This window comes from Kockiozyma suomiensis (genome assembly GCF_038497685.1).
Source record: "Kockiozyma suomiensis strain NRRL Y-17356 unplaced genomic scaffold V2V93scaffold_6, whole genome shotgun sequence".
Lineage (NCBI taxonomy): Eukaryota > Fungi > Ascomycota > Lipomycetes > Lipomycetales > Lipomycetaceae > Kockiozyma > Kockiozyma suomiensis.
This window is the reverse complement of record NW_027117669.1, coordinates 474,382-497,203: the sequence shown is the minus strand read 5'-3', so window position 1 is coordinate 497,203 and position 22,822 is coordinate 474,382. Positions and strand designations below refer to the sequence as shown.

The following is a 22,822-nucleotide window of genomic DNA, read 5'->3' as shown; positions in this document are numbered from 1 at the left end:
TAATTCTAGATTATACGCTTATAACAAATCTACGTTTGTGCTCAAGTAATGTGCACAGCCTATTCAGTTTGTTTGATATTTAATAAATTCAGAATAAACTATATAATGTTTTATTCTATTTCTTGCCAGCTGAAAACACAAGTCTGTACAAGTCACCGCGGTTCTGATAACTCCAAACGTGTTTACACTTATGCCGTAGAGCCAGTATCCTTTCAATTCTTCTCCGAGCGCAACTCTACTGAATATCAGTGACCCCCTTTCTGTATAGTAATCATATCTCACTCCTTCGTATATTACCAATGTCTCAATACATTGGTAGTAACATCTCTCTGTACTCTAACAGCGATATCCGGTATGTCTTGTTTTGATTTTAATCAACGGTCGCCAAGTGGGTTGCTTTTTCTGTTGAGCACGCCGTGTCCTTAAAAGGCCAGATCATAGAGTGTTGCAAGTCCACTTGCGCCGAAAAGACTTTTTTTCAAACAAGCAAGCGAGCTAATATATCAATCAATCAAGTTATGTTGGAACTTTGCACGAAATCAACTCTGAAGAGTCAACCCTTACTCTTAAGGATGTGAAATCAAAGGGAACAGAGGGTAGACGAGCAAACCCCGCTGAAGAAATACCAGCTTCTGGTAAGCCCAAAAGCCCTTTTGTTCAATCATCATACCGAAATGATAAGATGGATTTTTATTGTCATAATTGTTCATGTCGAGTGATCTTTCAATCAAATACTAACTTGCTGTCGACTCAGATCATCTGTACGAATTTATCTGCTTTAGAGGCTCTGAAGTCAAAGATTTGGTTATCGAGGATGAAGAACCAGCAGCCCCAGCAGCCCCCGCTCCCTCCGCTGCCTCAGCTACTCCTGTGGCTCCTGCCGTGCCTGCGTCTGCCCCAGAACCTGCAGGTTTACCGGTATGCATACTTTTGAGTTCTTTGAGAGACACCAGTTCGACGACGCGGCAAGAGTTTAATGATGATAACCACGGATGATTAAATGTCCGAGAGTGCAAAACAAAACCATGTGGAAATAACCGTTGCCTTCCTTCTGATCCGATTGCCCGTCTAATAACAGTGAGCTCTTTTATACAGGAAGCCACTAATTGCTAAATTTTTTCTTCTTTGCAGAACATCCCTCCTGGTTTCCAGCCTCCACCTGGCTACCAACAGTTCATGCCTCCATATGGCTATCCACAACCTGGCTACCCGCAGCAGCCATTCTTGCCTTACCCACCACAGTTTAATCCTGCAATGGGAATTCCGCCGCCCGGAATAGGCCAGCCTCCATTGGGCCCAGCTGGTGGATTCCAGCAGCCTGTTAGACAACCTGCTGGCCCGCCTCCTACTTCTGCGGCTACTGCGGCGGCACCTGTCCCTGCTGCAGGAGGAAAAGTCCAAGTTGTACCTGCTGTTCCTGTCCCTAAAGCTGCAAAAAAGCCAACCGCCCCGCCTGCACCTGCACCCGTTAACGTGGCCGACGAGCTTGCTCAGCAGCTTGCGCAGGCGGCGCTAGGTGAGACTTCCACTGAAACAGGAACCGCATCGGCACCCACGCCTGCTACCACGGCTACACCTGCTGCAGCCCCTGAAGCAGCTGCGCCTGCGCAGACATCTGGACCCTCTAACTCGCGCAATCCTAGACCTCAGCAGGGTGCTGCTAGATACCCACGAGCTAACGGAGGATATCAGCGAAACCAAGGTCCCGCGATTCCTGCCTCGGACTTTGATTTCCAGGAGAGCAATGCTAAATTTTCAAAGGACGCCATCGCAAAAGAGGTTTCTGCTGAAGACGCCGAAGGTGCAGTCGAAGTTAGCGATGCTGGCTCTACTGAGCAATTTTACAACAAGTCTAGCTCATTCTTTGACAATATTTCAAGCGGTACAAAGGCCGATCCCGTTGATGGACGAATGGTTAGACAAGAAGAGCGAATGCTCAACCTCGAGACATTCGGCCAAACTGGTATTGACAATGGCCGATTCCGAGGTCGCGGCAGAGGTCGGGGCAGAGGCTTTGGCTACGGTGGTCGTGGTCGTGGCGGATATGGCGGACGTGGTGGCTACAACCGACAGCAGCAGCAGCAGCAACAGCAGCAACAGCAACAGGCGTGATATCGCTGATTAGCGACTCGTTAAAATAATCGGATGGGACGTATATCTCATTTGTTGGATATGTCGGTAATTGTGGCTATTTATAGATACACTCTGTGTCTTCTTTGTTTATTATTGAATTGGACTTGAATCGTGTTACGAACTGATTGCTTGCTTTTTCTTTTCCTTTAAGTTTTTATTATATATATTGTGTTTGTTGTGCTTTTGATCAGCTGTAGCTGGTCTGCAACGTCTTTCTTATTTTCTGATATTTCTGCAGCTTGTGCTCCCTCTTGGTTTTTTCCCGATGACGTGTAATTTCTAGATATTTGAACGCTTGACGATCGGGATCTTTAAAGCTTGAGGCGTTGTATTTATAGGTATAATTATGTGCTCTTTTGTGTTTAAAATAAATCATGAGTGAGTTTTTTCTATTTATATTCGAGTAAGAATGTGGTTCTGAAACTGTCAAAATAAAAGGTATAGAAGAATCCTCTTTCCGAGATATATACAAGTTCTCAAACAAAAACAAAGCAAATAAGGGCCGCTTCTTCACACGTTGCACAATGATGCTTTAAAATCAAGTTCCAAATTGATAATACTATACAATGCGCATTCTGAATCTCTTCGCCGAACAATAGTTGAAATTAATAATTTTAGTTTTCTTCATCGTCAGTCTTCGATCCGTAACGTTTAGGACACTGCGAAGCCTTATGTCCTTCTTCGCCACAAGTAAAGCAGACGATAGTGGTCCTCTGAGGACATGTAGCAGAAACATGACCGATTTGTCCACAGACAAAGCATTTTATACCTTCGGGACAATCAGTTGAAATATGACCAGTCTTGCCACAAGTGAAGCAGCGCACTTTTGAGCGATCAGGAATGTGCTGACGAGGGTGCGGACAGTCGCGCGAGATGTGTCCGCTTTCTTTACAGTTATAGCAGATAATAGTCGGGTTTCCGTCGTTGGTGCGCTTAGGACATGCGGATGCCTGTAATCATAAAATTCAAGAATTAGAAATAATGAAAGAAATGAATATAATAATTCCTAAATGTTGTGTACCATATGGCCAATTTCGCCGCCTATAGAAGGCAAGTTAGTAAATACATATATGGCGATGAACTCAGGTGAGTTTGACTTTCATGCCGCTGAGGAGCAATAGCAATTTAAAAAAAAATATAGCCCGCAGCGAAACAAGAAAACAATAACAAGAAAAAACAAAGTAGTTAAAACTCAAAACAAAGCACTTACAAACATAGCATCTGACTACTTGTCTCCGTCGGGGCCGGTCTGAAGCAGGCACTTCCTCATCAGTACTATAGCTTCGCAGAGAAAAGGCATTGCGGTGTGCCGGAACAGATAACTGAGATACTGGAGTGACCGATGTCCGTCGAGCAGCGGCAGCTAAGACTGCCCGAGTTGAAAACGTAGAAGGATAAAATACGCGCTGCATTAGAGACAAATTGTAGAAATGTAAAGAGGGAGAAAAGTATATAGATTTCGATATTTTTTTTCAACCGCTACGAGCCAATTCATTATTAATAATGAACACATTATGACTAATGAATAATAATTCTGTCTGGGATAATATTAGTATATTGTTATATCTGTCAACATTTATGAACTGTAATAGACGTAATTTTTAGCTACGCAGAAGTTTATGAATGAAGGGATATTTGAGGGAAGAGGAAAGTCTCGAATTTTTATTTCCCTATGTTTAAGTGTGCTATTGAGTATCTCAGTAGCACACATATATGCACCTCCTGCTCGCTAATTAAAAACGAGTCCCCACGTTCGAAGATCTACAATTTGCAGATCCCTGAGGCTACTGCATTTCCGAGCAAGCACGAAAAACGAGATCGTCTGGAGATATTACATGATATGTATTTAACATGAAATGTTATCTAGGCGACTCTTATCGCTGGATACTTTATTAACATCATTAGTCTATCACCGAATCGTATAGATAGGATCCAGCTACGCTGGTCATTCATTTATAAACAGCGTAGCACATTCATCAACAGAAACAACCGCACAAAGCGAACTCCTAATAAACAATAATAAATAAACGTTCATATTTGTACCTTTTCACGAGCATAAACGCGCATCAATATGCCCAATATCCCTCCACTAATGCAAATAACGTTCTAAATATAAACGTACACTATTCCATCTCAAATCTTCTTGCCATTCATTTTTGTATGAAGCTTTGACTTCTTCGTTGTTGTCCTTTCGAATCCCTGAGGCTGAAATGGTGAGAACGTCATTCTACTCTTCTTCTTTTTGTGCTTGATTCCAGAGGATATCTTCGCCTCAAGTAACCGCTTCGCTTCAAGCTGCTGAATTGCGGCTCTCTGCTTAAGCAAATTCCGAGATGGCGATTTATGGCTATTGCTTGACGAATTCTGTCGAACATGAGCTTTCGGTTTCTCATCAGGTCCTTCGTCATCTTCATCTTCCTCACCGACAGGCGTATGGAAGTCTGAGTCTGAGTCTGAGTCAGATTCTGACTCGCCCTTCTTGGTTGTGAGATCTTCGCCGCGCTCGTACGCATCTCTAGAAATCACTTCTCCGATAAAGTCATCTTCGAATTGCCTCAAAAGAGGCTTTTGATCTCTCACAACGTTGTCCGGCATCTTCTTAGACTTCTTAGGCGAGCTACTACTCTCATTGCTCTCCTTTCGCGCATGCTTAGAGTCGGCAGCGCTTTCGCTCTTCTTCGATGCAGCAGCACCATTGGGCAATTTGTTGAGTGACCGTGCGTAAACAAGTATATACGCTTCTTGTTTAAGTGCAGTCTTCTCCGATACTTTATCAACGATCTCATCGTTGAAATTTGCCCATGTACCATCAGACATTTTACAAAACGAATAGTAATGACCACTCGAAGTACGTCTACCCTGATGCACAATTACACTCATGAGTTCGTAACGCAGACTCTCGTGCCGAGTAGAATACGCAGACATGTCAAGATCGCGTGGATATCTGATAAAATCCGTAATCTTTGAAGTGCCGCGCATGGTGAAGTCGAATCGTTTGAGGTGTAGCGTAAAGTACTCCGGTGCATCATATATTAATGTACGTTTCGAGGCATCTGCAAGAGTCTTGCACCGATCACATTTGTAAGCATTTCCCTTTGCCCGCGAAAGTTGCTCACCAGTAAAAAACTTGCGAATAGCATCCTCGATCGAGCCGCCTCCGCGTTTAATATCGAGTTGCATATCCAGCGTCGGCTGGAAAGTGTTTGATGGGTAATTGCATTTTTTGCAACGGATCTGCTGGCGGAAACGGCCGCCGAAGATGCGGTGAATGACTGACGTCTCTTTGATGGATTCTTTGAGTGTCTTGGGTGCGACTGCTAATTGCAGAGCGTCGATGAAGCAGCGAAGAAACTCATGCGCGTCTTCCTGTCTGTGGTCACTGAATTTGGCACCTCCAGCTGTACATAGACTATTAGCATCAGTGCAAAAATATGCGTGCAAAAAATGCGCAAAAAAAAAAATATTGCGGACCTCTTAATTTTTTTAAAATATACCGAGGATATATAGGTTTCCGTTTATTGGAACCCTTGTAGCATTCTTCAGCCAGTTTTCTAAAAGTGCACATCATACAGTTATCATGCTCACTAGCATGATCTTTCTTGTGCACATTGAGAAGATACTCCACCATCGCAGGAATATGCAAAAGAACTTGCAAAGTAGAATTCATATAGCAAGTAACACCATTATTGACAAATCCGGGAGTAGGCCCATACCGCTGATTCCAAGTCACCGGCAGCCTATGTTTTGGAAATAGCTGCTCGTCAGGCTCGGTGAATGATTCGCCGGAATCTGTATCTTCGTCGTCGTCATCGTCTTCAGCTGTTCGTTTTACCGCATGACTACCATTCACTTTTTCAGAGACTGCATCCTTAGATGACTCAACCGCAGATTTGTCTTTGGAAATTTTTTTCTTCATAGGTAACGGCGTCATGTTAGGCCCCTTCAACTTGGCCGCGGCAGCAGGCGACCCGTTCAGCACCGGCTCTTCTTCAACAGTCTCATCCCCACTATCGACCTCATCCTCATCTCCAGGCGCCAACACCGTAAAATTGAGTGGAGGAACAGTTATAAGCGCGTCCTCGGCCTCTCGAGCGAGTCTAAAAGTCAATGGCTGCGCAAGACAGTCCTTAACTGACGCCGACGCGACTTTGTTCGTAATCGCGGTGATTGTGACGGGAGCCATGGCTGCTGTTTCATATAATGGAGAAAAAAAATAAAAAAATAAATAAAGAATGCACCGTGCGTTTTATTCAGCGGACTGCGAAAAAGAAAAGGATAGTCGACAAAGAAGACTGTTGAGCAGCGATTGAATGGGAGAACCGACAACGGGCAAGAGGAAAAGGGATCAATAAACTTTTATCAATTCAAAGCTTGTCTATGCAAATAAAGGTCATGCCAATACTTAAACAGATGTATAAAAATAGGTTATAAAACGAGAAACAACCGTAATGTTACAATGAAAACGTAGATTTCAATCTGTGCAGAAAAATAAAGATGCGCGTAAAAAGTGTCTTTTGGGACTTTTCACCAAAAAAAAAAAAATCAAGGGGTGGTGGGCGGCGCGGGGCTTCCGTTCGGAAATAGTTGATACTTTTTACAGTTTCGGTCTCTGTTTGCTAATACTGTACACTATACTTGTTTTGAGAATGGGTCTTTTTGTTGACATCCTTCAGCCGAGAATACATACTGCTTAAATCCCAGAAAGAAGCTTTAAGTACTAATCATAATTCAATCAAAACAGATGCGCTGAAGTCACATACAGAACACAGCATTCCTAATCGCACAAGCATCTCTATCTGCACCAGCCGAGTCTTGATCATGCAGATCTGGATTTATACCGCATTCCAGAATCCAGCCTTAGGAATAATTTGGTAACGTGGCGGTCCATATTATATTGTAGTGTCACCTAAGCCTACGTCCATCTCCACGTCAAATTGGTACACTGACCACATAGACTAAGACAAGACATATACGTAGTGCCTTGCGTTCAAGTCTCCCACGGCTTCCGCCTTGCAGGTATCTGACTTTTTGAAGCAGCCGTTTCGCCCAGTGCAATATTCGGAATTTGTCGAATACCAGGGATTTCTTTTCCTGATGTGATAAGCTCGACGATGTGAGCAAATGACTGCGGATATTGCGGTTCTGCTGTCACCGTAGATGACTCTGACGACGAGGTTGTATCCACAGATGATGACGAAGGAGATGTTGGGGAGATACGCGAAGGAATTTGGTCAGCAGGTACATTTGACGTAGACGGTCTAGTTGAATCTGTTGAAGAGTATGACTGAGCGGCACGCTCAGAAGAGACTCCTCGGGTTATTTGAGCTGGTTGCGCCGATAGCACGTTCTGCCCTAGACTAGAGTAGATCACTGGTGCAAGTCGTTGGGCGGACGAATTGTTACTACTCCTACTACTGCTCCCACTATCTGAAGATGGACTGAGAGTAGACGTTTTCAGAGTGAAGCATCCAGTTGTTTGCGACAAATCAAAATCTTTTGCTGTGAGATGTTGATTCACTTCTGGCATCCCAGATTGTCCATGCTCGTGGTTGTCAGGAATTGATGCGCCTCGATGGCTATGCTTCCAAGCAAGGTAATCCTCATATGTAGCGTACGTCAATAATTTTCTATACCAATCTTATCAGAATCGATCAATGTCATTATAGAATATAAAACACCAAACAAAAAAAAGAAAAGCAAAAAAGGTACACACCTAGAAAAGAAAAATAACCTAGCTTTACATTCGACAGCTTGTTTCTCCTCATTACTGAGTGTGACGCCTCCCGAACTCGCTCTCCGCGCAGCCAAAACCGATGCAAGCCCGTCCTAAACGCAAACCTCATCAGATCACAGATCCACTTATTAGATCAACAGCAACGCAAATAATAAATCAAGTAGTAAAATACCGTAAATTGAGTGTCAGCTGCCCAATCATAGTGCTCAAAGGCATGCCACTCTTCATCAGTTAGAGGCATAGCCGATTTCGATCTGCGGCTTCCTGATCTGTGAAATCAAGAATTTGCACTTCCCTTCGAAAATAAAAACAAAAAGAAAGAAACTGAGCCTTCTTGCAACCTAGATCGATATTCTATTCGCAAGAATAAATGATGTCTCCAGGAAACTACAGCTGTCAATTACAAGCCACGCGTACATTTATGCTTTAAGGTCTCAGGCTCATCGGAAGCCTTTGGGACAAACGCCGAATCTTGAATCTCCCCACATACTTCTGAGCTCAAAGATTCCAGACCGTCTCTTAGGCCTTTTTTTTTCAAATTGGTTTGTTCAAATTCTAGACCAACGTCTCGATTGTCTCAGAATATCAGTTTTAATAGATCAAACGCGCACGTTATAATCTAGCAATTATAGAAACAAAGTATCCAGGACGGAAAATGTCTAAATTAGACTATGTACGCGTCTCTATCCACACATCCCGCTAATCTCAACGCTATACAACTCTGATTCTCAAGTCATTTTGCTACACGCTCTATCTCTCGTTTTACAATGAAATATTAATAAAGAACTCTTTTATTCTCCATCCTGTTGAGGCCCTCGACTCTTTCTCACTCGCTTACACAAATTCTCTCTTCTCCTAAACCTCCCTTCATCTCAGCAAAACTGCTCAAAACAAACGAAAGGGGGGACAGTCACACTAGATAGCAATAGAACAGGAATATAAAAAACCGTGGAACTAATTTGAAAACCGAAGAAACAACAAAAACTTAAAACAAAAGGAAAAAAGAAAGAAAAACCATAAAACAAAACAGAACAAAAACAAACAAAAATAAACGTAACAAAAACCAAACGATAAGTTTAAACAAACCCAGATGCGAGCTTCTAGAACGTATGACCCTTTCCAGCAACTTTAATACGCATTGATCGGGATATCATCTAGCAAAGACCAAGAGCCCAGACTTCCTATCGAAACACAATACTCGCAAACATTGATTGTAGAAAAACATACAAAACTAATAAATAAAATATAAACTCACACTAAATCAATCAAGATTCTTAATCTTGAATTGAATCATTAGTGGCTGCGCTTATTCCGCAGCGACGACCTCGTTAGGGCACTGGGCCATAATGTGGCCGGGCTGCTTGCACTTGTAGCAGACACGATCCTGCGCCTCGGGGCAGTCGCGGCTCAAGTGGCCGATGTTGCCGCAGTTGTAGCACTTCTGGCCCTGGGTGCAGTCACGCGAAAGGTGACCGAATCCGCCGCATGAGTAGCAGGTCTGGTTCGAGGAGCCACCGTACGAGGGGGCGCCGGAAGAGTAGCTGCCACCCTGGGTGCAGTTGCGGGCAATGTGTCCGACCTTGCCGCACTTGTAGCACTCGGCGCCAGACGAGACACCACCCTGGAAGCGGTCACCGCCAGCAGGAGCGCTGTTGGGGCAGTCGCGAGAGATGTGGCCGGTCTCGTTGCATCGGTAGCAAGTCTTCTCCTTGGCGGGGGCAGAGCAGTCACGACCTATTTCAGATTAGACTATTTATTCACAAATTTCCAATCAATGATTACTACATACTCAAGTGACCCTCCTGGCCACAGTTGTAGCAGACGGGGTTTCCACGCTTGGGGCAATCACGAGCCTTTACAGTAGATGAATGTTAGTATTACGGCACCAAAACCACTTACAACCGCAGCGACCTCCATCGCTCAACCCAAAAGCTAGAGAAAGCGGATTCTGTACAACGAAACCAAAAAAAAACCCACTGAGCAAAGTTTTTTTAAATTTTTAGCCTCGCCTTTATCGCACTTTCTCTCGCTCATATGGCATGGAAACAAAAGACAGCCTGTGAAAACGGTCGCGGAAAGAGTCTTGTGCCACAAAAACCAAACAAACCGACAATCAAAATTCGAGAGAGTTGATGGCTGAAGGGGCAAACAAGGGCACATCCACAACCGAATCACGGCGGCACTGATTTGTGGAGGCACAAATTGATTGCATTATAATGAAACACAGATGCTATTCACCTGATGACCAACATCGCCACCTAAGAACTAGAGTAAGAAACAACATCCCCAAAAAAAAGACATGTAACAGAATACATAAGCAAGTCGATCGAACGACACGCAGCTTCATCATCGCAATACAAAAAAAAGACGACTGATATAGACCTGGTAAAACAACTCAAGTCTAAATTCATCGTACACGCAGAAAAGTCTCGCCACAGGCATAGAAGCCATACAGCACAGGGAAATGAATACATCGACGCAAGACATTATCTCAATCTCTCAAATTAAATAAAAACATTCGATAGAACATCAGAAGACATTATCAGAAAACAGCACACCGCGCTTCAACCAAGCCGATACACGACCCACACACTCAGCACTCTCACTCACACGCACTTCAACAACCACAAACAAACCAGCAAGGCACCGCTCATAAAAATATAAGAGAGCCAGCAGCTTGTTCAATCGTTTTTCAGAGCTTGAACCGCGCCGATCATACAGGATCGAATGCTATCCGAGAAGGATAATGATGGGGAGGGAGGAGGTGTATACCGAAGGAAGAAAACAGTGATTTCATTCAACTGCAGGGAAGCTTCAAAAGAATATATAGAAATAACAAGCAAAAAGAAAATAAGATTAAACCTGAGATTGTAGAATGAAATAACAGGAAGATAAATGAAAAAAAAAACGATGATGATAGGCGATATACATAAAAAAGACCACAGATGAATAAAAAAAAAAACAGAAGATCAAACCATACAGTTGTAGCACGCGCGAGGAGCACCGAATCCGCCGGATCGAGAGCCAAAGTTGTTCTGTTCGTAGGACATTTTGTATTAGGATGTAATTGTAGAAAAAACGGGGGGGGAAAGACAGTAAGATCTTGCTTAAGAAAGAAAACGGATGCAGAAATGAGGGCGCGGGAGCGTGTTGGTTTTATAAAAATTTTCTGCTTCATCTAAGTTACCCGGATTTTTAGAGCCCGATCCGGACTAGCGCAGATGGGCGCAGATGGACTGGCGGCCAATCAAGACGGCAGAGCCCGAACCCAGCAGCAGCGTTGGGCAGTGACTTCTATGACTCATCAATTAATAATATTATGCTTACAATATATGGGTATGGTGTACCTAGCATGTGACGTGCCCCGCAGAACTCATCGCCAGAGCTGAGTGAGCCGCTCGCCAACTGCAACGCGTCTTCTGCCTCGGTTTCGGCAGTCGCTGTCTGCTCCGCTTTCTTTATCTGCCGAAGTCATCCCTCGCTTTCCCGCTTTCACATCCGCAACCCTGACCACTCTATTTTGTCTTGCAACTCTTCTTCCTCTACCACTCCCCGGATCCAGATACTTTTCAAAATGGCTGCCTCTGCTGACTCTGTAGCGCAGGCCCTGGCCGGCGCTGGCGGCGGGGCTCTCGCAATGATCACAACCTACCCGCTCATCACCCTCTCAACCCGCGCCCAGACTGAGCGTCGCAATTCTCTCTCCGCAGACTCAGCTTCTGCCTCTGCGACCGCGGCCGCAGCTTCCACTTCTGATTCCCACCGCTCGTCCAAATCTGCCGCCGAGGTAGCAAAGAAGAGGCTTGCGGCGCTCAAGAAGCCCTCAATCGTCGCTGCCGCCAGCAAAATCATCCAGCGCGAAGGTATTAGTGGCCTCTATTCTGGTCTGCAATCGGCGCTCTTTGGCATCAGCGTCACGAATTTTGTCTACTATTATTTCTATGAAGGCACCCGCGGCGTCTTTGAGCGCCGCAAGAGTCTTAGAAGCGGATCGGCTGCTATTGTAGGTGGATCAATGTCGACGCTCGAGAGCATGCTTGCTGGCGCAATCGCTGGCTCGGCCACTGTTGTTCTCACAAACCCAATCTGGTATGTTGCAACGGTTCTCTATATGTATTTTCAGATGGTAAATCAATGAACTGACCAGATCGTCATTAATTCGCCAGGGTCGTCAACACTCGCGAAACAGCTCGCGTAGGTACATCAGCCAAGCTATCCACATTTGCCGTCGTCCGCGACATCCTGGAAAACGACGGCGTCGGTGCATTTTTTGCTGGATTAATGCCTGCTCTCGTACTTGTCATCAACCCAATCCTACAATACACAATCTTTGAACGTCTCCGTGCATTCATTGAGAAGAAACGCAAATTGCGTCCGCTTGATTTCTTCATCCTCGGCGCCATTGGTAAACTTGTCGCCACAACGACAACTTATCCCTACATCACAGTCAAAGCCCGAATGCAAGTACAGCGTCGCAAAGCCGCGGCCGCAGCCGCCACCACCACGAAAGATGAAGTAGACTCGTCTTCTCCTGAAGTCTACACGAGCACCATTTCGGCGCTGCGACAAATTGCTCGCAAGGAAGGTTGGAAAAGTCTATACTCTGGAATTGATTCCAAGATTGTCCAAAGTGTCTTGACTTCGGCATTTCTGTTTTATTTCAAGGAACAGCTTGTCGTTGCCGCAGTGGCATTCTTGCAGCTTACTCGCCGCAGAAAAGTGGCAGGCTAATCTAACAGTTTTTTATGCGTGACTGGGTCCTAATTTATTATTTATTCTCTACCAAATTCACTATCTTTTACTAGCAAATTTAAATATTTTTTTTTCTCTCATAGAAATCGTCGTAGTATATATAACCATATATTGAAAGAAAATAGCAAAAGGGACGAAATATTTAGGTTGCGTGATTATTATAATATGTATCAAAAGACAAACGGAAACACTTAAAAAAAATAAATAACCTGTTAGCCAATCAAGAACGATACATCCAACACATATCCATAAGGAATATGAATACTAATAACAAGTAATATAAAGGAAACAATAGTGAAATAATACCGACAAATTTAAAAAAAAAAGGTGGGGAGGAAAAAAATTACACTCGTGATAAAGCAACATACATAATACTTGTCCCAATCTTCAACCACGACCTGTCTCAAGACACTCTCTCTTCTCAAAAAAAAAAGGTAAATGAATTAAACACAACACAAATTTAGCAGCACGAGCCCGCGGCACCAGATCGAATCGCCTCACCGTCACCGATTCTGACCTGTCCCTTGCTGCTACTAGCAGGAGCAGTACCCATTCGCTCCTTGATTTGGCGCGCCATAGTCAAGAAAGCCTGCTCGACATTGGTAGCGTTCTTAGCCGAGGTCTCGAGGAATGGAATGTTCAGTCCATCAGCAAACTCTTTGGCAACCGTATGCTCGACAACTTTCTTATCCGCCATATCGGACTTGTTGCCGACTATTAATTTGTTGACACCTTCAGTAGCGTAACGATCAATCTCCTGCAGCCACTGCTTCACGTTTGTGAAGCTCTCCATGTCGGTCACATCATAGACGATAATAATTCCATGAGCACCTCTGTAGTATGATGCGGTAATTGTGCGGAATCTCTCTTGGCCAGCGGTATCCCACTACAGTAAAACACGTAGTTAGTCATCTACATTTTTGTTTCTAGTTCGCTTGTCGATCACAAAAAAAAACAATAAAACACTCACAATCTGAAGCTTAACAGTTTTTCCATCGAGCTCGATTGTACGAATCTTGAAATCGACACCGATTGTCGATATATAAGACTCGGTGTATGTGTCATCGGCAAAACGAAGAAGCAAGCAGGACTTGCCGACACCAGAGTTGCCGATCAGCAGTAGCTTGAACAAATAATCGTATCTATGAACAGTCAGTATGAAATTCTCAATTGGCTTCGCATAGTGACTAAAGGGCGCCAGTAGAGAAAAAGCCGTATGCAGCTTGGCCTCGCGAGTATCGGGGATCAACTGCGAGCGTGGAAAGATAAAATGAGTGGCGCAATCATCACGCAGGTCTTCTTCACTTCAGCTTCTTCAGTCTTTGAAATGCAATTCAAATTCCAGAAGCCATCAAATCATTCGCTTGAAAATCGGATGAGGGTTTTTTTGAATTTATCGAACCCAGTCTATCTATCGGTGCGAGAAACTTGACTCTCTAATCGGCCTCTCGATCGATCTCCGTGACAGACAAGATACATAAACCAGGTGCGACTCATCGTCGCCCTGGCTAAGACCATCACAGTTCAAAAACTGGTTTATGTATCGCAAAATGGAAATCTGATGACCGCAAACTATGATGAGTGTCGCATTATCCCCTTCCGATAGGCAACTGACAACCGACACGCGACTTTCCCACTGCCGATTCACCCATACGAAGCAACAAACAGCAGAAATATATACTCTAAATAAAGAAATACTGATATTAGAATCTCCAAAGAATAAGTCTGCAACAATTCGCAGCAGAACGGCAGGCTACAGCATGCAACATAGAAGAAAGCAGAGCGCAAGCTTCGAGTATAGGACCCCCTGGTGCTATTACAAGCTGCGCCTAAATCACAACCCTTCCATGCATGCCACAGCCCTGTCGGCGAAGTCGGCTCCATTGCGAGAGCAAGAGAAAGAGAGAAGGAGAAAGTACTAACCACTCAGGATTCATAACTGTATGGTACTACTATATACGTGCGAGAGCTGCGTAAGACCAGTGGGGGATGGACGGAGAGCAGGGTGGTGAAAGCGGAAAGGAAAGGTAGGCGGCGAGTGGAGGCGAGTGGTCTGCGTAGTGCCCGCTGGCCTCTTTCTCCCTTTCAAGGCTCCTGCCCCTACCCTCTTTTGTCACGTGACATTTCATCACGTGAGTACTGTCTACGCCTTTGAAAATTTGAACTGTGCCCACTCATCGACTTGTATTTAATTTATTATACCATTTATATATATTTACTATACTAGCACACTCGTGTATAATGAACGATTATATAATTCCTTTCCCAATAGTACAATTGAATAAAAACAGATTTCAGTAAAAAAATCTCAAGAACCCATTTTTAAAGCTATAGACAAACCCTCCACACATTACAATAGAGCATCCTGTTTTTCTTAATTTTCGTATCCAATGCAATCCGACAGAAGATCAACTATCAATTGCTTAGTCGACCTCCTCAACGGTAGGACCGTCACCGCTAGGAGCGGCACCGGCACCAGCACCAGGGAAACCACCAGGAGCCTCACCAGGCATGCCGCCGGGAGGAGCACCACCAGCGCTGTAGAACTTCATCATGATGGGGTTGGCAATACCCTCCAATTCCTTCTGCTTGTCAGAGAACTCTTCGGTGGTGGCAGTTTGGTTGCTGTCCAGCCATTCGACAGTCTCGTCAATAGCCTTCTGGAGCTTCGACTTGTCCTCTTCATCGAGCTTCTCGTTGACCTTCTCCTCGCTGAGAGTGTTCTTGAGCGAGTAAGAGTACGACTCAAGACCGTTCTTGGCGGCAATACGAGCAGACTCCTTTTCGTCATCTTCCTTGTACTTCTCAGCCTCGGAGACCATGCGCTCAATGTCCTCCTTCGACAAACGACCCTTGTCGTTAGTGATGGTAATCTTGTTGGACTTACCAGTGCCCTTCTCGACAGCCGAGACGTTTAAAATTCCATTGGCGTCAATGTCGAAGGTAACCTCGATCTGAGGAACACCACGAGCAGCAGGAGGGATACCAGTGAGCTCAAACTTGCCGAGTAAGTTGTTATCTTTAGTGCGAGCACGCTCACCTTCGTAAACTTGGATCAACACACCGGGCTGGTTATCAGCGTAGGTAGAGAAAATCTCGGACTTCTTGGTAGGGATGGTGGTGTTGCGGGGAATGAGCTTGGTCATGACACCGCCTGCAGTCTCGATTCCGAGCGACAGGGGAGCAACGTCGAGAAGTAAAAGATCCTGAGTCTTGGAAGAGGTATCACCAGAAAGAATGGCAGCTTGGACAGCGGCACCGTAAGCAACAGCCTCATCGGGGTTGATGGATTTGTTGGGCTCCTTTCCGTTGAAGAAGTCAGAAACGAGCTTCTGAACCTTGGGGATACGGGTAGAACCACCAACGAGAACAATCTCGTCGACGCTCGACTTGTCAAGCTTGGCGTCACGAAGAACTTTCTCAACCGGATCGATGGTAGAACGGAAGAGGTCCTGGCAAAGCTCCTCGAAACGAGCACGAGTGATTGAAGTGTAGAAGTCAACGCCCTCAAAGAGTGAGTCGATCTCAATAGAGGTTTGGGTAGAAGAAGAAAGAGTACGCTTAGCACGCTCGCAAGCGGTTCTCAGTCTTCGCAGAGCACGCTGGTTGGTGGAAAGGTCCTTCTTGTGCTTGCGCTTGAACTCGGCAACGAAGTGGTTGACGAGACGGTTGTCAAAGTCCTCACCACCCAAATGGGTGTCACCAGCGGTAGCCTTGACTTCGAAAATACCCTCCTCAATGGAAAGAAGGGAAACATCAAAGGTACCACCACCGAGATCAAAGATGAGAACGTTTCGCTCACCCTCAGCCTTCTTGTCTAGACCGTAAGCAATGGCGGCAGCGGTAGGCTCGTTGATGATACGGAGAACGTTGAGACCGGCAATGAGACCAGCATCCTTGGTAGCCTGACGCTGAGAGTCATTGAAGTAGGCGGGGACAGTGATGACGGCATTGGTGACATCACCACCGAGGAAACCCTGAGCAGTCTCGCGCATCTTGGTGAGGATCATGGACGAGATCTCCTCAGGTGTGAAAACCTTGTCCTCACCCTTGAACTCCACCTGGATGACTGGCTTTCCAGCACGGTCAATAACCTTGAAGGGGAAGTGCTTGACATCGCCCTGGACCTCAGCGTCAGTGAATTTACGGCCAATAAGACGCTTAGCATCGAAGACCGTGTTGGCGGGGTTCATGGCGGCCTGGTTCTTAGCCGCATCACCAATCAGTCGCTCGCTATCAGTGAAGGCGACGAAAGAAGGGGTAGTACGGTTACCCTGGTCATTGGCGATAATTTCGACTCTGTCGTTGGAGAAATGGGCGACGCACGAGTATGTGGTGCCAAGATCAATTCTATATAAAAAAAGTTAGCAATCAGAAGATGTGAAGCAGAATACCATTAAGTGCAAGCAAGGTACATACCCAACAGCTTTTGACATTGTGTATGATATAGTTATGTGTATGTATGAAGTGAAAAAATATCTGAGGAAAGAAGTTTGAGGTCGGCGAAAAGATTCTAATTTATCTAGGGACGACCCAGTATTCCACGGTCTTCTCGGTGCTTCCAGCAAATACACCCTAACCCGGGTATTGATAGAGTTTGGTTGCGACGTCACTCGAGCAGATTCGAGCAGTCTCGGGCATTTTCTCAGTTCGACTGCAAACGGGAAGACTGTGAGTATGCGCGAATATGCGCTCTTGTGTTAGCATGTATCGAGGTGCCGGTATGCTTGAATTTGACTATAGCGACCACGGGTAGTTTTTACACTCCTGTTTCGCGACGGCGACGGTACTGTGCGACTCGTCACACTCTTCCTATTATTGTACATCGCGATACCGCGTCTCAGTGGCCTCCGCCTAATGAAACCTCCTCGTGAAGCAAATTTGGTGCTGTGGGGCAGAGATCCTCCTACAGTGCCACCCTCCCGCTATAACCGACGACACAGAATTTCTGCCCCTTCTCGGACAACTCCCGAAGCTTCCAAACAATAAAAGAAAAGCTAAGCAAGTGAGCCGCAAATTCCCCTAGCCCAATGAGATCCTAACTTAGCTTCCACCGGCATCGCCTCGGCTCATGCTAGAGAACCATCTTCTCCGACCACTTCCGCTTATTCGTCTTCAGAGTCAGGCACGACTCCATCAGCGGTCACTTCGACAGTCGCTTACTCGGTTTCTATATTCTTCAAATACCACATACAAGCGTAAAAGCACGCCGGCTCGATAATGCCACAGTCAATCATGTTTAGACAGTGCTTCCATAATTCAACTAGCAGCTGTCTATCGCGAAGTATCAGCCGGTTATTACGGCAGAAGCGCAGCAACGACTCGCGAACATGCTTGTATGAACTTGGCCGCTCTTCAAAGATATGCCTGTCCCACATTTTAATAAACTGCTTCTCGCTCGTGGTTACGTCTTCAAAGTCGTCGATTGTCTGTATCTCGTAAAAGCTATTCAGTAAAACGGTTGCAAAAATTCAAACAAATGAAAAGCAGCATACCTCTTCATGTTTGGTTATCAGCCATGTATCATCGTTGTCATCTTCTGATTCTGACATCTCCTCGCCCGTCCTTAAAGGCCTCTTACTCTTCGTGGTATACAGCGTTGAATCCGTCTCCGGCACAGGCAATACCCGCCTCGCCTTTGGTGGCAACGCAGGCACAGTTTGCACATCATACATTGTAGTCGTCATAGCCGATATAAGACTCAAACGCGGTGCCCCGTCCTCCACTCCTCCGTTAGACACTCCAGATGCTGAAGAGGCAACGCGAAGTTGTTGTCCGATGGTTGTTTCGCTACCGCCCGTTAGTCTTAGCATCAATAACGACACGCCTTCTTGAAGCCAGGTAATATCGCCGCGTAAAAAAGCTGACATTTTGAATTTCAAATGCCGAGGACGGAGCCACTGCATAAGTCTGATATCAAGGACCCGCGTACTTGCTCGTTCGTAAAGAAACTGACCTGTGATGCTCACATACACATCCATTAAAATTGGCTTACGCATGTCGACTCTGAATGTAAATAAATCATGGCAAGTCAGTAAGTGGAAATGCAGACGCTCGCATGACCCGTAGTCTTTCATATAGCACCATGGACACCCAAATCCTTGCAAAACAAACGTCTTAAACTTTCCATCTAAGGCAAAATGGTATCGCGCTTCTACAGAGTCAGTAGCATGATCTGACATGGGTGTTGACGTGCGTGTCGTGTCATCTCGTTTTGTCCCGCTCAGTCTCTGATCTTCCGACATTTGCTTAGCCTCCAATACCTTCTCTTGCTGCTGATATTGATCTCTTGCAATTTTTTCCTTGGCATTGAGATGATCTTCGGTAGTAGGCACACTCCAGCCCGTATCTATCTCAATTCCAATTTCAAGTCCTGATTTGACCTCCATTGGAATGCCATTTTTGCGAAATTGAAGTGGTAAAACAGTTCCCGGTCCTGGGCATTCAATTAATGAAAAGCTGTATTCAGCGCACAATGCGATTCCCGGTAAAACGTTAAGAGAGCTTAGACTAACATTATAATTTTCCTCGACCTCTCCATCCTCATCCTCATCATCTGCATCACAATCACTTCTGGCAGCCGCAGATTCGTCATTAAGGTGTGCTCGCCTCCGTAGTGGAGAAACGACAGGCGGTGCGAAAGTGGAAGACCGTAAGCCCTGGGAACCAGACCTATCATTTGCCGTCGCAAGGGCGCTTGCCGTTGGTTTACGGGCACGCGGTGAATGTCGGGTGCCTCTTGGCGACGGACTGAGTGAGGATCTCAATGGAGAGCCATTTCGCGAACTCGATCGATTTTTTGATCCTGAAGGTGATGAATTTGCACTAGATTCTTGACGATGAAGTTTCATTGGCGTTGTGCTCGGAGTAGTGTCGATTGCGAACGGCCAAGAATTCTCTGAATGCGAAGATGTGGATCGTAAAATGATTGAGACGACGTATACATAGTTGTCGGCATTTGGCGATAGTAGCGTAGCAAGGCCAGCCTCCGCCAGCGTGCTGCCCTTGATATAAAATGGTTCGTCCATGACTACAGACTCAACAGTATTTTTATTTGGCTGTACATTGCTCTCGCCGTCAATGACGTGGGCATCGGTACTTGCTCTGGGAAGTAAAGAGCAAGTTTCGCTAGAATGGTACAATAATTCACGTTTAGCGCGCGCACGAACTCCCGAATGAGGCATTCGATGAATCTGAATCTCGCAGCGGCAATCAGTTGCGCGCAATTGCAATGCTGATCCTCCAATGTGTGCTGGATTTAGGCTAAGGTTAGACGAATACTAACAGCAATGCAGCAATGAAAACAAAATGAGTTATGCATACACCGTAAACTCCGAGCGAGTTTCACTATTCCAACAACCTCGATTTTCAAAATTGGTTGCACCACGAATGACGAACGCTCGCGATCAGAAACCGACGCGGTTGCCGACTGCGCGATGGAGGTAGCCAACAACCTCTCGCTCACATCATCAATAGCCACTCGTCGTCTTTTTGCCCTCCGCTTGCGAGCTCGCGGCCGCACGCTATTTACCACATGATGATGGTTAACCCCAGTTCCCGAGTCGGAAGCCGCCGAGGAGTTGTGGTGGGTAGCCAGGTGTGGGTTCGCGCTATTGGAATTGGAGCGCGTGTCGAACAGGTAACGAAGGTTACGGTCGAGAAATACTGGTTGTCGGTAGCGATGGATATAGCGATATAAAGTCGAGTTTCCCGCGTAGATATCCATCATACATATAATTGCTACTATGCTAGCAATTCAGTCAGCTGCTCCCTCCCTGTCTGCTGGCTGTGTTATTCCCTAGGAAGATGTCACTAAATGCCCTAAAGTGTGCCACGAGAGTGCAGTTCCTGTGTGGGCAACCACCGCCTACTACAGCAAAAAACAGCAAAAGGGATAAAGAAAAAAAGGTGATAAAAATATAGAAATTCAATAGTCGTAAATTATCGTTTGTAATTCGAGGATGGTCATGGCGACGCGTCTGCTGGATCACTGAAACACGCCGCCGCATGTTACCACACCTTGTTCCACTTTCGTCGACACGGATTATAGCAAACTCACCACTGATCTAGCTTTCTTAGCTTCGCATTGCAAACTGCGCTTTTCGGTCTTACATTTTTCTTTGCACTCAAGCCTATAACGATTGATGGCATCTTCTGATTCAGACGTTTCTAAAATTCTGGGCCCTGATTCTTCTGCGGCCTCGAGCAAGCCGTCGCGCAGAAGGAGATCGAAGCAGGCAAAGCCTGCAGTTGAGGTTGCCGATTCCGCGTCTGCTACTACTGGAGAAGTAGTCATCGATGGGAAGCTGTCGGAGGAGGATGGAGAAGTTCAGCTGTCTGAGGAACAGCTGAAGAATCCATACATTGAGATTTTACAGAAGTAAGTATTGGCTTTTGTGGTAGATTCGAGCACGCAGATCATCGATGTCAAGCTCTCTGAGCCTACCGTCCATGCGGGCGATCTCCAACTCATTTACGATAGCTAACAATATATTTTTCTTCAGGCGCGTGCGCAATCTTCAAAAGAGAAAAGTATCTTTCTTTCTTTCTGAACTCGGTAGACGATGTCCACCTTGCAAAAGTTATCTAACAATCTACACCAATCTAGCAAAAACTTGACAAGTACGAAGAACAAGCGGCGACCGAGAATGCAGTAAAGCTCAATGCTGATCAACTTCTCGCCTTGAAGCAAAAAGATCAAGTGATCTTCCCGCTCAAAGAACTCGACGAGCTAACGCGCTCGTTCAAGACACTTGACGACGAAGCCAAAAAAAGCAAACTTGCCGACGCAAAGACGCGTAAAGTCGAGATAGCTGCGGCAGTCGCGGAAACCAAGGCTTCAGCCAAGGCAGAAGAGCGCGCGCGGGTACGTGTGCTTGTAAAATTTTTGCATGCCGCGAGCTGGAAGCGGCAATTCCCTGGAAAAACTACCACCGCGGCCGAGACATCTGCGTTTGAGAATCTATTGGGGCTAGTTTATATAGGCGATGACGTTTCGGTCGATGCAGTTGAAAAGCTCGTGGATGGCGTTGACGAGCTTGTTTCGGCAGGTGAAGAAGTTGCTACTGAAGAGAACTCAATTACTTTTGCAAAAGTCAAGCAATTGACTCTCGAGCAAGTTGACGAGGTCGTGGATGAAGAGCCTGCAGTCACTGCGGAACCCATCGGAGCATCTGCTGTCTCTACTGAGCATTCCAATCCGGCTATCGTCGAAACCTCTATTCCGGACGATGACGACGATAGCGAGCAACCCGCTATTAAACTAATCAAAGTGCCCGCCCGCCACGACGAAATATTTCTCAACGAGTCCGAACTCGAATTCGAGGAACAGACATCTTCCTCCACTATCGACCGAGTGTCCATTCCTCCCGCCCAAGCAGCCGCAAACGCATGGGCGACACTGGAAGATCAAAGCTATGCGCCACCACCGCAAACGCAAATCGACGACAGACACTCAAACCCAGCAGGCATCGCAAGATGGGATGATAGTACCGTCGCGCAAGACGAGCAACCTATAGACTGGGCATCCTCTCCGCCTGTCATCGCTGCTCCCACTGAAGAAGCCTGGAAGCAAGTCTCCTCACATCCTCGATCGAAGCAACAACAGCAGCCATTGACCAATGCATCTAATGCTCAGCGTAGTGGACGCCCTAAAGAAGGTTTTGCTGGTGGTCGTTCGCGGGGCGGAGCAAGAGGTAGTTTCCAGCGCGGTGGAGGTCGAGGTGGTCCGCGTAATCAAAATCAACAACGCCATCAGCAGCAACAGCAACAGCAGCAGCAGCAGCAGGTTTCTGCCCAGTAATATATTAGAAGAAGTTGTAGGGGTGTGTGTGATATATTTGCCATTTTTTGCTAGCATTTCTGAAAAATCAGGTTGGATGCCTACTAGCAGCCTCCTTTTGTACATTCGTTGCTTCGTATAACAATGTAATATATACTGTCAGTTGATTAGCATGTTGTTTGAAAAGAATAGTGACAGTTTTTATAATTATATCCAGTAGCTTTATTATGTATAAAAGACTTTCTGTTGGTTTCACTACCAAAACACTCACGCTACTAATAGCTTTGTTCAACAATACTAGAGACCAACTGTCACACAATCAGACTCACTCACTGTCAAACATAGAAAATAGACGCAACAAAAAAAAATGCACACGTACAAGCATAAAAAATTAATATTAATAAAAGCAAATGAATAAATAT

General features: G+C 45.6%; 10 protein-coding genes across 10 annotated transcripts; 3 read left to right on the top strand and 7 right to left on the bottom strand.

The window, feature by feature from the left end:
* Positions 1-246: 246 nt before the first annotated feature.
* Positions 247-2,529, top strand: V2V93DRAFT_368881 (Scd6-like Sm domain-containing protein). Its single transcript, XM_066909880.1, has 4 exons — positions 247-352; positions 517-635; positions 755-918; positions 1,132-2,529. The coding sequence occupies exons 1-4, from the start codon at positions 300-302 to the stop codon at positions 2,110-2,112; spliced, it is 1,317 nt and encodes a 438-aa protein (XP_066766145.1). The 5' UTR covers positions 247-299; the 3' UTR covers positions 2,113-2,529.
* On the bottom strand, positions 2,506-3,648 carry V2V93DRAFT_368876 (uncharacterized protein). The gene is made up of 3 exons (XM_066909879.1): positions 3,344-3,648; positions 3,155-3,174; positions 2,506-3,083 (listed from the first exon to the last, which is right to left on the bottom strand). Exons 1-3 carry the CDS (start codon positions 3,543-3,545, stop codon positions 2,748-2,750), a joined length of 558 nt encoding a protein of 185 aa, XP_066766144.1. The 5' UTR covers positions 3,546-3,648; the 3' UTR covers positions 2,506-2,747.
* A 618-nt stretch (positions 3,649-4,266) lies between these two features.
* Positions 4,267-6,316, bottom strand: V2V93DRAFT_391058 (uncharacterized protein; the record flags this gene model as incomplete). Its single annotated transcript, XM_066912426.1, has 3 exons — positions 4,267-5,531; positions 5,605-5,994; positions 6,142-6,316. 3 exons carry the CDS (start codon positions 6,314-6,316, stop codon positions 4,267-4,269), a joined length of 1,830 nt encoding a protein of 609 aa, XP_066766143.1.
* An 804-nt stretch (positions 6,317-7,120) lies between these two features.
* Positions 7,121-8,108, bottom strand: V2V93DRAFT_379957 (uncharacterized protein; the record flags this gene model as incomplete). Its single annotated transcript, XM_066912031.1, has 3 exons — positions 7,121-7,760; positions 7,847-7,959; positions 8,040-8,108. 3 exons carry the CDS (start codon positions 8,106-8,108, stop codon positions 7,121-7,123), a joined length of 822 nt encoding a protein of 273 aa, XP_066766142.1.
* Positions 8,109-9,173: 1,065 nt separating this feature from the next.
* Positions 9,174-10,988, bottom strand: V2V93DRAFT_400314 (uncharacterized protein; the record flags this gene model as incomplete). The annotated part of the gene is made up of 5 exons (XM_066912576.1): positions 10,848-10,988; positions 10,106-10,125; positions 9,657-9,720; positions 9,388-9,601; positions 9,174-9,273 (listed from the first exon to the last, which is right to left on the bottom strand). The coding sequence occupies exons 1-5, from the start codon at positions 10,915-10,917 to the stop codon at positions 9,174-9,176; spliced, it is 468 nt and encodes a 155-aa protein (XP_066766141.1). The 5' UTR covers positions 10,918-10,988.
* Positions 10,989-11,317: 329 nt separating this feature from the next.
* On the top strand, positions 11,318-12,681 carry V2V93DRAFT_386015 (mitochondrial carrier domain-containing protein). The gene is made up of 2 exons (XM_066912256.1): positions 11,318-11,956; positions 12,034-12,681. Exons 1-2 carry the CDS (start codon positions 11,442-11,444, stop codon positions 12,596-12,598), a joined length of 1,080 nt encoding a protein of 359 aa, XP_066766140.1. The 5' UTR covers positions 11,318-11,441; the 3' UTR covers positions 12,599-12,681.
* A 26-nt stretch (positions 12,682-12,707) lies between these two features.
* V2V93DRAFT_368866 (GTP-binding protein ypt1) lies at positions 12,708-14,681 on the bottom strand. Its single transcript, XM_066909878.1, has 3 exons — positions 14,546-14,681; positions 13,590-13,761; positions 12,708-13,505 (listed from the first exon to the last, which is right to left on the bottom strand). Exons 1-3 carry the CDS (start codon positions 14,554-14,556, stop codon positions 13,080-13,082), a joined length of 609 nt encoding a protein of 202 aa, XP_066766139.1. The 5' UTR covers positions 14,557-14,681; the 3' UTR covers positions 12,708-13,079.
* A 125-nt stretch (positions 14,682-14,806) lies between these two features.
* On the bottom strand, positions 14,807-17,097 carry V2V93DRAFT_368862 (heat shock protein 70 family). The gene is made up of 2 exons (XM_066909877.1): positions 17,039-17,097; positions 14,807-16,969 (listed from the first exon to the last, which is right to left on the bottom strand). Exons 1-2 carry the CDS (start codon positions 17,053-17,055, stop codon positions 15,043-15,045), a joined length of 1,944 nt encoding a protein of 647 aa, XP_066766138.1. The 5' UTR covers positions 17,056-17,097; the 3' UTR covers positions 14,807-15,042.
* A 350-nt stretch (positions 17,098-17,447) lies between these two features.
* On the bottom strand, positions 17,448-20,345 carry V2V93DRAFT_397473 (uncharacterized protein; the record flags this gene model as incomplete). The annotated part of the gene is made up of 3 exons (XM_066912537.1): positions 17,448-18,048; positions 18,115-19,871; positions 19,943-20,345. The coding sequence occupies 3 exons, from the start codon at positions 20,343-20,345 to the stop codon at positions 17,779-17,781; spliced, it is 2,430 nt and encodes an 809-aa protein (XP_066766137.1). The 3' UTR covers positions 17,448-17,778.
* A 338-nt stretch (positions 20,346-20,683) lies between these two features.
* Positions 20,684-22,745, top strand: V2V93DRAFT_368858 (uncharacterized protein). Its single transcript, XM_066909876.1, has 3 exons — positions 20,684-20,999; positions 21,124-21,151; positions 21,228-22,745. The coding sequence occupies exons 1-3, from the start codon at positions 20,764-20,766 to the stop codon at positions 22,419-22,421; spliced, it is 1,458 nt and encodes a 485-aa protein (XP_066766136.1). The 5' UTR covers positions 20,684-20,763; the 3' UTR covers positions 22,422-22,745.
* Positions 22,746-22,822: the final 77 nt, after the last annotated feature.